General features: G+C 42.5%; 1 protein-coding gene across 7 annotated transcripts in view; it reads right to left on the bottom strand.

Moving 5' to 3' along the window:
• Positions 1–1,675: 1,675 nt before the first annotated feature.
• Positions 1,676–13,704, bottom strand: part of corin (corin, serine peptidase) — a 420,139-nt gene continuing 408,110 nt past the window's right edge. For all 7 annotated transcript variants that reach the window (XM_072496714.1, XM_072496713.1, XM_072496715.1 and 4 more), the window contains exon 22: positions 1,676–3,632. In XM_072496714.1, the coding sequence (XP_072352815.1) occupies positions 3,456–3,632 (177 nt within the window). In that variant the 3' untranslated portion in view covers positions 1,676–3,455. The remainder of the gene's footprint in view (positions 3,633–13,704) is intronic.

Genomic DNA, 13,704 nt, shown 5'->3' on the forward strand with positions numbered 1-13,704 from the left:
TTGACAGATGTTCTATGTCCTAAGCTTTAACCAGGTCTTGTCACAAATGTGGTGAACATACTATGTACTTCCAGCACTTCGGTGTTCACAGCTTCTTCTTGCAAAGGGACTCAACTTACATTTGTGACTTTTGACTCAAACTTTACAACCAGTCTGGTAAACTCTGTGGCATAAAATTAACCAACCAGGACTAAGGAGTTGGCATTAATTTTCCACAATACATTTTTGAAAAAAGTAATTAAGAAATTAATGATTGATTAAGAAAAAGTGATTTGTGAATAAATTATAGTTCGGCATTATTTCTTGGCAAGAGGGAAGCAGTTGTTTTCTGTTCCAAATGCCTGTTACGAGATGTGCAGCAGAAGCTCAGCAATGCTGAATTTCAGGCTCTGCAGAGAATTGTTCGTTCTTCTTGGAAAACAGTTTTCTAAGATGGGAGTTTGGTGTCAAAGTGACCATTGTTGTGTTATGCTGCTTTGGATAACACAGGCTGCTACTTGATGCAGTCTTAACTAAAGGATGCTCCAGACTCTAAAATGAGTTCAACGTGTTTATTGAACTATTAACACAGTTCTCAAATGAGTCTGACTCTCTGCTAATCTAACTGTAGTAACTCATCTAACTGTACCAGCTTGCTCTTAGCCACGTGCTGGGGTGTGATGCTGCTGATCGACCCTGTCTAACTCTCTAGATGTCTGTCTGTGGAAAGAGGCAGGGTGTGAGTGCCTCATCCCTTTTATAGTGTTTATTTCATGCCCCCTTGTGGTGATGCCACCTGAGTGTCCTGACTGCCCATTGGTTGTGTTCTATTCTGAGTGTTCATTGGTTGCATGTTTGCATATCATGACAACCATATGTTTGGTAATTTGCAAGCTACCTACAAAACACCAAGCTTTGGCTGTGTTTGGAGATGAATGTTGGAATCACTGATTTGTATTCCGCCAAGGCAGTGGTCCATTCCTTGTCAGCTAAAAGGAAATACAATTAGGGCAAATAATTCCCTGCGGAGAAGAAGAGAAACCTCAGGGAGGACGCCTTTTGTTACTCTTTAAGGGGGGCATCAGCAGAGGATGAGATCTGGAGGACTTGGGCTGATGGAATAGGCAAAATAAAATTTACGGCAAAGAAGTGTGAAATGATATGTTTTGGTAGGAAGAATGATGAGAGGTAATGTGAAATAATGATACCATTCTAAAGGAGATGCGAGAACGGCCTGGGGTACATTTGCACAAATTTTTGAAGTTGAAATTACAGGCTGAGAAAGCAGTTAATAAGACCTGTGGGATCCTGGGCATAGAATTTAAAACTAAGTAATTGGCTGCACTACCAATGTTCAATGTTTAAACCATCGTCATTGTCATTTGTCCAACCATTATCTTCTAGACATGTAACAAAAGTTTCTAATTTAGGGCTTTTGACCTGAAAGCTTTTTGTCTCTCAGTCAGGAGTTAAAATGTGGCATAATTGCTCAAAGTATTACACAACATTGACCAGTGTTAGAAACCTGCAGGTAACAATTAAGGAGGCAGTGACATAGTGAACAAAGTGCATTATGAATGACTAGATAAATCACAGATGTTCAGAAGCAAGAAGTAAGTTACAATGCACATACTACTGAAGGATTAGGAGTGACTGATTATTCTGATCTTGATCCACTAAAGCCAAGAACAAGTGCTGCTGTATAATGTTTTGACATTTTAATGAGGCAAAAGTTTGTGTTTTTATTTGAATTGGTGCTAACAGGAGAACAAGCTTAATCCCAAATCTTCAATTTACAACACTGGCCACAAGAAGTTTGCTTTTTGATAGTTATTTACATCACAAAGTGTAAATACCCAAATTGCTTAAACACAACAGCATAAAGTTCAAATGTGCACACATAGAAAAAACAATATAAAAATATTTTATAAAATTACAACCATCATATTATCTTTACATGGAATGTTACATTGAACATTGCAGACATTTCCCAAATGCCTTTGTTTAGAAATCATACAGGAGCAAAGTACATAGCATTATATTGTTGAAAAGTGCCATCACAGTGTAAATATTTATTCCCACAGACTCGAATAGCAAGCTGGCACACAAAATTCCATTGTGAATAAAAAGTGAGCTGAAATAAAACTTTGGCATAAGAGAATAATTTGAGTTACGTTTGTTTAAACAGTGGCTGTAGGAGTAATACAGTAGCAGAGAAAAAGTAAAACTGGAAACCTCACTTCACATTTGGTGTATGCTGACACGACAGAAAGAGAGCCCTTAAACAACTTCAAACAAGAGCAGAGAGGAGATAAGCCCCCAATTTAATTAATTCTTGTTGCCAAAAAAAAGTATCAGACTATGAACTGATTTCCAAATGTGACCAGTCCTCTTTGAAGGAAAATCTGCACTAAACAATGAGACTGTCAGCCCAATGGGCAGATGGAGTTCAAAATGTTCAAAAGTCCATATTTAAATCTAGAACAGTGATCCTGTATACAATATGTTTCAATTTGATTTCAATTCAAACATCATAAGAAAACACAGGGCAATTCTTCTTTTGCTCAATCATGGATTCAAGAGAAGTACACTTCATTCATTCTTTGAATGGTTGTATTCTATTTTAAATGTGAATGAAACTGCTACATGCATTGCAATGGACTGAACTATTGCTGTATATCATCACTGCAATCAATGTTATAAAATCAAATCCTTGTTTATTTTAAATTCATTAATCTAGAATCACTCATACTAAAACTGTGTTCTCTTTCCCATACTGCAATAACTCGGCAAGGACGTTTTTAGGAAAGGAACTGTTCACTGCCATATTACATTTTTCTAACGAATATTCCAGTTAAAAAATCATTATCCAAGAGACTAACTGTATTTGATATTAACATATTAAAAATATTTCACACAGCCACCAAGGATTACTTATAAGAAAAGCTCTGACCACCACGTAGAAATTAATCTAGATTCCCAATAGTTTGGGCTCACTGTTACGCACTGAAGCAAAATAAACCCATTCTATATATAATTCTGTAATATATGAAAGAATTTCACCCCTCATCAGCATCCTCAGTGCAAGGCAGTCTCCCGAAGAATACAGACACAGCTTTCTCAAACAGCTCAAATTAGAGGTAGCAAAAATTCCTCTCCACAGACTGTCTGAACAGCAAATACTGACCTTATTTCCCAGAAGATTTTAGTCACTTATAGTGCCATAGAGCTTTGGAATAGATACATTGCAACTCTCAAGCGTGAGACACAATTGACTGGTGTAGTTATTCCTTATGAATTGTATCATTACTGAAAGATTTCAGTGAATGGGGTGGAGAAGGGTGTGGGCTGTGATATGAGGGAAGAGGAATGATCATGTAGATAGTTTTGCAGTCCTTGCCAGCTGCCACATTTCTGCTTCTTGTTATTTAAGATTTCATCTTGGAGGCTGTTCTGCTGGCCTTTGAATTATTTCTTTATAAAAAAGTGTGAATATAGATCTGCCTCTCAATCCATTCAACAAAATGAGTCACATTGCTGTAAACACCAGGTCCAAGGAGTTTTGTAAAGCACACCGATCCCCAAGACGTTAGACCAAATAATGTCCATCTCTTGCCAGGCTGTTCACAAACCAGAGGTCCTCCACTATCACCCTGACCAATAGAAAGATAAAGATGTTCAGGCAATGGAAATCAAATTGGCAAACCTACAAAAACACTTCCACTTTATCCAGTTTAAAACTCATTTGGTCTAATAAGTTCCTTGATGAATGATCACATGGCCTGATCCAGCTGTTCAAGATTACAGCAGCTAAAAAGTACAGCTGGTATGCGGATGCAGGATATCCAACTTAGTTTAGATGCTGTGCATAAACTTGTTGTGCAAGATGCTGCATGCCAGCATTCTCTGTGCAACAATTATGGTATTTTTGGTTTGTACATAATGAGGCTTGGCTGACAGTCCTGATAAACATTACACTTGCACCCCAGAGAAAACATTATTTCATTCATAGCTTCGGTTCTCTGATCTCTGCTGTCAATTTCACAATATATGTTTTCACGTGAAGTGGTTTTAATGGTTTGTGATTTTTCTTATTGGTATTTTTACATTTCTAGTCCCTTTATTGGGTCACAGGCTGTGAGTGCTGAATTCCTGAAACTGCAGAGACCTGAATGAATTCACAGTAAAAACCTCATATTAAAAGCAAAGCAAAGTCTGAAGCTGCTGGAAACATCCATTTGAAACAAAGACTCTTATTCTCTTTTACCCCATTTCTTCCCCTCTGTGTTTGTTTATCGTGTGTGTGTGTATGGGGGCAAGTTAAAGTGGAGAATTAGGAATTAGATATTGTTTTGATGCATATTCCGTTATAGTTCTTGTAATAAATAAAGTGGTTGTGTTTAAACTTATACACCTGATGATTGTAATTATTGGCAGCAAAGGGCCAAAGACTTTGGGTATTTTTCTAAGAATTATTTGTTACTTCACTTGTGTTGGGAAAGCGGTGAATTGGAGCTATAATTGACCGCCCACTAGCTCAGGGTATCATAACATAATTTGGGGACTCGGGTCTGGGATCTTTGGAACGGTAGACGACTAAGTTTGGGTTACAGTATAAAGACACTAGTTTTCAGTGATATAACAGGATGGTTCTGGAAGCTGCTAAAGTTTTTCTTCAGGTGGACCATTGGCAGGGTAATTAAAAATAGAGGTACCAGCCAGAAGCTAGGAAGGTGGAGATAGCTGATCTGATTGCTCAGCATTTAAAATTGAAAGAGATGCTAGGAACACAGGAGAACCCACAAAGTAATGCAGCATCAAAGACATTCTCTGGTGGGGAAATTCAGCTGGAGAGAATTTGTAGGTCAAGCATGAGCGGGAATTAAAAAGAACAGCGAAAGAAATGCAGCAAAAAGGAAAAGAAATGGAGATGGAAATGAGGAGGTTAGAATTAGAGAGGAAGAAGCAAAAGAGAGAGAAAGGAGCAAAAAAGAGAGATTTGCAGCTTAAGGCACTGGAAATTAGAGGGGAGCTTAATCTGGCAGTCACCTGAGGCCTGTTAAGGGGCACAAAGGTACACATTGTATTCTTCTCTTTGAAGTTTTAGTGTGAGTCATCCTAAAGTCTGTATAAAAGACAGACAGAAAGCGCACTTAGTAAGCATTGCGCTGGTCAAGGAGACACAGCCTGAGTGAGTGAGACACAGACAGAGTGAGAATTTGGTGCAGTGCGGTAATTCGGTGAAGAGTGGGAGAAGGTGCTTTTTCCCGACTGTTTTGTTCTCTCTCTTTCTTCGGGCCTAATTTTGGGAGCCGTTCGGAGGAGGAGGAGCAATCTCTGTAAGTATAAAAACCTAACGGTAACTTCCTGTTTTCCAGTTTTTTTTTTTCCAAAAGTGACATGAGGGAAGCTGTGATCTGATTGGTTGATAGCAAATCTGCCCCAAATTTAAAAAAAAACACAGCTAAACTCCTAAACTTAAATTAAACTAATTAATTAATTAGTGATGGTTGGTCAGGTGATGTGCTTCAGCTGCTTGATGTGGGAGCTGGCAGATCCCATTGCGAGCTGCAGCGACCACATCTGCAGTAAGTGTTGGCTGCTCGAAGAGCTCCGGCTCAGAGTTGATGAGCTGGAGTCTGAGCTTCAAACACTGAGGCACATCCGGGAGGGGGAGACTTACCTGGACACTGTGTTTCAGGAGGCAGTCACACCTGTCAGAGTAAATAGTTTAAATCCTGCCAGTGGCCAGGGACAGCAGGGTGTGACTGCAAGTCAGGTCAGGAAGGTAAAGGGAACCAGCAGTCAAGAACTCAGGAGCCTCAGCCCTTGACCCTGTCCAACAGGTATGAGGCACTTGCTCCCTGTGTGGATGGCGAACAGGGCTGCAGGAAGGATGAGTCAGCTGACCAAGACACCATGGTTCAGCAGGCCATTCAAGGGGAGGGAATAAATAGGCAAGTTGTAGTTGTAGGGGATTCTATTATCAGGGGGATAGATAGTATCCTTTGTGAGCAGGCTAAAGAGTCCTGCATGGTATGTTGCCTGCCCGGTGCTAGGGTGCGGGACATCTCTGACCGGCTTGAAAGGATACTGGAGAGGGAGGGGGAGGATCCAGTTGTTGTGGTCCATGTCGGTACCAACAACATAGGTAGGTCTAGAAAAGAGGACCTGTTTAGAGATTATAAAGAGCTAGGATTCTAATTAAAAAACAGGTCCTCAAGGGTCATAATCTCTGGATTACTGCCCAAGCCACGTGCAAATTGGCATAGGGAGGCAAGAATAAGGGAAATTAACACGTGGCTGAAAGAGTGGTGTGGGAAAGAGGGGTTCCTTTTCATGGGACACTGGCATCAGTTTTGGGACAGGGGGGACCTATACCGTTGGGATGGTCTCCACCTGAACCGAGCTGGGACCAGTGTTCTGGCGAAAAGAGTAAATAGGGTGGTCAATAGGACTTTAAACTAGAGATTGGGGGGGAAGGGAAAGTTGGGGAACCAAGAGGTGAAGTAATCAGTGGGAAGCGTAGCTGCTTAGGAATACAAAAAAGCACGAAAAGACAGAACTCAGGAGAGGTTACGATAGTCCCCATCCCACAAAATATGACACAGTGTATGGAAAGGCTCAGTAAACCAAGGTCCACCACACTAAGAAAACAAAAAGGGACGGTCAATAGAGAATTAAATTATATTTAAATGCGCGCTGTGTACGGAACAAGGTAGATGAGCTTGTGGCCCAGATTGTGACTGGCAGGTATGATGTGTTAGGCATCACAGAGACGTGGTTGCAGGGGGTTCAGGACTGGCATTTAAACATCCAGGGATTCACAACCTATCGAAAAGACAGAGAGGTGGGCAGAGGGGGTGGGGTTATCTTGTTAATTAGGAATGAAATTAACTCAATAGCACTAAACGACATAGGGTCAGATGATGTGGAGTCTGTGTGGGTAGAGTTGAAGAACCACAAAGGCAAAAAAACCATAATGGGAGTTATGTACAGGCCTTCTAACAGTGGTCAGGACCGGGGGCACAAAATGCACCACGAAATAGAAAGTGCATGTTCGAAAGGCAAGGTCACAGTGATCATGGGGGACTTCAATATGCAGGTGGACTGGGTAAATGATGCTGCCAGTGGACCCAAGGAAAGGGAATTTATTGAATGTTTACAGGAGGGCTTTTTGAAACAGCTTGTGATGGAGCCCACGAGGGGACAGGCCATTCTGGACTTAGTGTTATCTAATGAGCCAGACTTGATTAAAGATCTTAAAGTAAGGGTACACTTAGGAGGCAGTGATCATAATATGGTAGAATTCAATCTCCAATTTGAAAGAAAGAAGGTAGAATCAGATGTAAAGGTGTTACAGTTAAATAAAGGTAACTACAGGGGTATGAGGGAGGAACTGACGAAAATCGACTGGGAGCAGAGCCTAGTGGGAAAGACAGTAGAACAGCAATGGCAGGAGTTTCTGGGAGTAATTGAGGACATAGTACAGAGGTTCATCCCAAAGAAAAGAAAGGTTATCAGAGGGGGGATTAGGCAGCCATGGCTGACAAAGGAAGTTAAGGAATGCATCAAAGCAAAAGAGAAAGCCTATAATGTGGCAAAGAGTAGTGGGAAGTCAGAAGATTGGGAAGGCTACAAAAACAAACAGAGGATAACAAAGAGAGAAATAAGGAAAGAGAGGATCAATTATGAAGGTAGGCTAGCCAGTAACATTAGGAATGATAGTAAAAGTTTCTTTAAATACATTAAAAACAAACGGGAGGCAAAAGTAGACATTGGGCCACTCCAAAATGACGCTGGTAATCTAGTGATGGGAGACGAGGAAATAGCTGAGGAACTAAATAAGTACTTTGCGTAAGTCTTCACAGTAGAAGACATGAGTAATATCCCAACAATTCAGGAGAGTCAGGGGGCAGAGTTGAATATGGTAGCCATCACAAAGGAGAAAGTGCTAGAGAAACTAAGAGGTCTAAAAATTGATAAATCCCCGGGCCCAGATGGGCTATATCCTAGAGTTCTAAAGGAGATAGCTGAAGAAATAGTGGAGGCGTTAGTTATGATCTTTCAAAAGTCACTGGAGTCAGGGAAAGTCCCAGAGGATTGGAAAATCGCTGTTGTAACCCCCCTGTTCAAGAAGGGAACAAGGAAAAAGATGGAAAATTATAGGCCAATTAGCCTAACCTCGGTTGTTGGCAAGATTCTAGAATCCATTGTTAAGGATGAGATTTCTAAATTCTTGGAAGTGCAGGATCGGATTAGGACAAGTCAGCATGGATTTAGTAAGGGGAGGTCATGCCTGACAAACCTGTTAAGAGTTCTTTGAAGAGATAACAAATAGGTTAGACCAAGGAGAGCCAATGGAAGTTATCTATCTTGACTTTCAAAAGGCCTTTGATAAGGTGCCTCACGGGACACTGCTGAGTAAATTAAGGGCCCATGGTATTCGAGGCAAGGTACTAACATGGATTGACGATTGGCTGTCAGGCAGAAGGCAGAGAGTTGGGATAAAAGGTTCTTTTTCGGAATGGCAACCGGTGACAAGTGGTGTCCCGCAGGGTTCAATGTTGGGGCCACAGCTGTTCTCTTTATATATTAACGATCTAGATGACGGGACTGGGGGCATTCTGGCTAAGTTTGCCGATGATACAAAGATAGGTGGAGGGGCAGGTAGTATGGAGGAGGTGGGGAGGCTGCAGAAAGATTTAGACAGTTTAGGGGAGTGGTCCAAGAAATGGCTGATGAAATTCAACGTGGGCAAGTGCGAGGTCTTGCACTTTGGAAAAAAGAATAGAGGCATGGACTATTTTCTAAACGGTGACAAAATTCATAATGCTGAAGTGCAAAGGGACTTGGGGGTCCTAGTCCAGGATTCTGTAAAGGTAAACTTGCAGGTTGAGTCCGTAATTAAGAAAGCAAATGCAATGTTGTCATTCATCTCAAGAGGCTTGGAATATAAAAGCAGGGATGTACTTCTGAAGCTTTATAAAGCATTAGTTAGGCCCTATGTAGAATACTGTGAGCAATTTTGGGTCCCACACCTCAGGAAGGACATACTGGCACTGGAGCGAGTCCAGCGGAGATTCACACGGATGATCCCAGGAATGGTAGGCCTAACATACGATGAACGTCTGAGGATCCTGGGATTATATTAATTGGAGTTTAGGAGGTTGAGGGGAGATCTAATAGAAACTGACAAGATAATGAATGGCTTAGATAGGGTGGATGTAGGGAAGTTGTTTCCATTAACAGGGGAGACTAGGACCCGGGGGCACAGCCTTAGAATAAAAGGGAGTCACTTTAGAACAGAGATGAGGAGAAATTTCTTCAGCCAGAGAATGGTGGATCTGTGGAATTCATTGCCACAGAGGGCGGTGGAGGCCGGGACGTTGGGTGTCTTTAAGACAGAAGTTGATAAATTCTTGATTTCTCGAGGAATTAAGGGCTATGGAGAGCAGGTAAATGGAGTTAAAATCAGCCATGATTGAATGGTGGAGTGGACTCGATGGGCCGAATGGCCTTACTTCCGCTCCTATGTCTTATGGTCTTATGGAATGTGTTTAAATTTATGCAGGTCCTCCCAAAATTCAAAGACCAGGAGAAAGAAATCCGTTTTAGGACTTTTGAGAAAATAGCAACCTAAATGCTATTTTAATAGCCTAAATAGCAATGAAAAAAGTGGACATTACCCATGCGGAGTAAATTGATGGGCTGGGTATAGGAAGTGTATCATCTTGCTGCCATCTTGTGGTTGGGATGGTGTATATATGCGGCTGCAACTTGTCAGCCTCCTGAGTGTCAATCGCGAATCCGGCACCATTTCTCATTGGAACCGATCGTGTTCCATGTGACGCCAATGCTCGCCTCTCAACAGTCGCTGAATCGGTCCAGGTCAGCGGCAGCTTTGCTGTCGTGGAAGTCCACGAATACTGCACCGGCATTAACACTTAGGGCTGGATTCTGTGGTCGCCGACGTCGATACCGTGTATGGTGAACGGCCAGTGAATCCAAGTTTATGACCAAATCGGGGGCGGTGCCACTTTCGCGATGTTCCGTCCCCTCCAAAGCGCCGTGCGGCACGTATCGACGGCCTCAGATCATTGCCTGATGCCCGCCGCCCTGATGGTCCTCCCCCAACTAGCCGAGTTACCGACGGCATGGATCTCTCATGGTCTCACTGTCGGGAACTCAGCGTGGCGGCTACGGACTCAGTCCAGCACCACCACAGTTGGGGGAGGGCCGATCCGTGGGCAGGATGGACATTATTTGGGTTTGGGGTACTGTGGGGGAATGGTCCGGGGCGCGCGAGCCGGCCAAAGGGGGGGACGGGACACTATTTTGCCGGTCGGGTCTGCAGGCTCCGTCCGCCATGTAGCACGGCGGTGGCCTACGCATGCGCGGCCACAGACTCGCCAATTCTCCGGGTGTAGCGGCAGTTCGAGCCGGGCCATCCTGCTAGCCCCCAGCAAAACGGGGAATCGGTGGCAGTTTTGCACCAGTTTTCCGTTCTCATAGCCCCAGAATCGGAGAATCCAACCCTTAGTCTCAGGAATCTCCCCCATGGTTTGAGAGATGGTGAAAGAGAGAATTGTTCAGATTTCTGTGAGCATTAGGGCCAATTCTGTGGCAAGATGGGATATACCTCACCAAGGCTGGGGCCAATAATCTCATGGGGGGGAACTAATGTTTTGGGGAAGGAATGTGTGACTTGAGTAAATGTAGATTAGCAAATGAAATATGAAGATAGCCTAGCAGAAAATACATAAAAACACGTGAAATAAATATTTTGTTTCTGTTTCTCCAAACAATGAAAGAAGAATGCAGCTGTACTGAGATATGGAAATCACAGCAACTTACAATTATGACGGCACTTTTGAGGTAATCAAACATCCCAAAGGATTTTCATTGGAGCATTAGAAAACAAAATATGAGATTGAGCTACATGAGCAGATTGGAGGTCAATGACCAAAAGCTTAGTCAAAGAGGTAGTTTCTTAAAAAGTGTCTGTAAAGATGAATTTGAGAACAGTGGCAAAGTGATGTAGGGAGGGAATTGCGGAACTTGAGTCGTCAGCAACCAAAGGCAAGTCACTGACAGTGGAGCAATTAAAATCGGAGATGCTCAAGAGACAGAATTAAAGGGGCAGAGATATCTCGTAAGGAAGCTTTGAGTGAGATAATGGTAGAAAAAGATTAGCTTCTGAAAAAACAGATATGGAAGTAGATACCACCAGCACTGGTGTCATGCAACTTAGGCTGTAAACAGAAGTTCGAGGTAAAATAATAGACTGAATGTTTTGGTTCTCCCTTCCCTCTCTAAATATACAAATTATGCCAAAGGAGATTAGAGAGTAGCCAATGTAAAAATTCTGTTCAATAACGAAGGATAAACTGGATATAAAAACTCTTGTCTAACATCAGTTGTGGCCAAGTTCTTAGAATCAAAAATTTGAGATCAGGAGAGCATTGAAATGCATAAAATAATCAAGGGAATCCAACATGGATTTGTTAAAGGCAATTTGACAAAATGAATAGGGAATTTTGAAGAAGTGCCCACTGGCTAGATTAAGGGGATGCAGAGGGTCTCTTCTATATGTATCTTTAGAAGGTTTGTATTAAGATGTCTCACAGGAAAATTGTTACAAAGATTCTGGCATACATTGTAACATGAAATACAATGACATGACTAGGAAGTTGTGAACAAAAGGGTCAAGTCTAATATCTGTTGGTCCAACATGCCAACTTCTGCATTTCATTCCAGCACTTGAGGCTCATGTGCCCAAATGACAGGCCGGTGGTCAATTTCAATGTGTTAATCACTCAACTAGGGTGATTGACATAGATTTTGCAAACAATGTTGCGTTCTCGGGTTTCCTCGGCTTCCTGGAACTCGCCACTGGAAACCAGGCGAGATTGGTGTCATCTGTGAGAGATGAGTACCTGACAGGGAAAAATACCAAAAGTACTCAATATTCAGTTCCTTTCCTGCTAGTTTGTGTGAAAGGGTTTGGTCACAGTACTTGTATTGAGAGGTTATGTTGCACTTTGGAGGCTTGATCTATCAATCGGATAAGCATGGGCACTGTTTACACGGTATTACTTTGGACCTCAGGTAGAGGACCAGTAAGGCCAGCAGGTGTTGCAGTAACAACTTGCTGCTCACAAACATCCAGCTCCACATAAACACGGTCACACCCACCACTACAAAGAATAAGCTTCCTTGACATGTTGAAATACCAGTGTCTCAGGAGGTTGAATGTGTCATGTTAGGTACAGGCAAGCACTTGAAATCAGCTAGATATAGTGGCCACACTTTATCAGTGGCTGACAAAGTCACTAACTCCCTCAATCACTGTGCTTTTGAATCATTCCAGGGCTCATTCAGAGGCATTTACAGGATCTCGCAGTGGACCCCACACAAATGCACAAAACAGGTAGGTGACTGAATGTTTCTTTACCAGGGCCAGTAATTATATTAACTTTTTCTGCTTTAATGCCATTCAGGATAAGCGGAAGCTTTGGTTAGCAAATCTGGATGGCTTCTCACAGATGCAGGGCTATGTTGACTGCACACCCATGGTAAGCAAAGAATCCATAAATCATTCGGGAGTGTTCGTTAAGGGCAGTAGCTTCCACTCCATCAAGGTGCAGCTGATGTACAACCAGAAAAAGTTTTTAATGCAGACGTCTGCTATATTTTGGTGCATCTGCTACGATACTCTCCTCTTACAGCAGTCCAGCTTCCCTGATTGCTTTACAGCTTGAAGAAGAGTTACCAGCTGGCTGCTCAGAGACAGGACATACCAACTTAAAATCGGACTGGTGACATGTCTCCAAAGCAACTTATATTTGTATAGCACCTTTAAAGTCATAAGGTACTTCGCAGGACCATTATAGAACAAGCTGCATAAGAAGACATTAGGTCAGATGACCAAAAGCTTGGTCAAAGACATAGGTTTAAGGAGTGTCTTAAAGGTGTGAGGCGAGGCAGAGAGGTCGAGAGAGGGTACTCCAGAGCTTTGGGGCTCAGGCAACTGAAGGCATGGCCACCAATGATGGAGCTATTAAAATGAAAACAAGAGGCCAAAATTCTATGAGTACAGACATCTTTTGAGAGTTGTATGGTCAGAAGAGATTACAGTGATAGGGAAGGGGCAAGGTCTTGGAGGGATTTGTAAACAATGATGAGAATTGTATAATCAAAATATTGCTAGACCAGGGACCAATGTGGTCAGAGAGCACCGGGCTGATAAGGAAATGGGACTGCTGTGAGTTAAGACACAGGCGGCAGAGTTTTGGGTGACCTCAAGTTTACAGAGGGTAGAATGTGGGAGACCAGCTCGGAGTGTGTTGAAATAGTCAAGTCTAGGGGTGATAGGTGGAGGCAGCGGTATTGTCACTGCACTAGTGATGCAGAGAAAGATCTGGGGAACTGGGTTCAAATCTGCCATGGCGATGGGGGAATTTGAATTCAATAGAATCTAACGATGATCATCAAACTATTGTTGATTGTTGAAAAAAAAAACAATTTGGTTCACTAAGGGAAGGTAGTCTGCCATCCTTATCTGGTCTGGCCTGCATATGACTCAAGATCCACAGCAATGGGGTTGACTCTTAATTGCCTTCTGAGGTGGAGGGCAACTAGGGACGGGCAATAAATGCTGATCCAGCCAGCGACACACTTCTTGCAAAATGAATTTTAAAAAAGGCATCAATAAGGGTTTTA

Source organism: Scyliorhinus torazame, chromosome 3 (assembly GCF_047496885.1).
Source record: "Scyliorhinus torazame isolate Kashiwa2021f chromosome 3, sScyTor2.1, whole genome shotgun sequence".
Taxonomy (NCBI): Eukaryota; Metazoa; Chordata; class Chondrichthyes; order Carcharhiniformes; family Scyliorhinidae; genus Scyliorhinus; species Scyliorhinus torazame.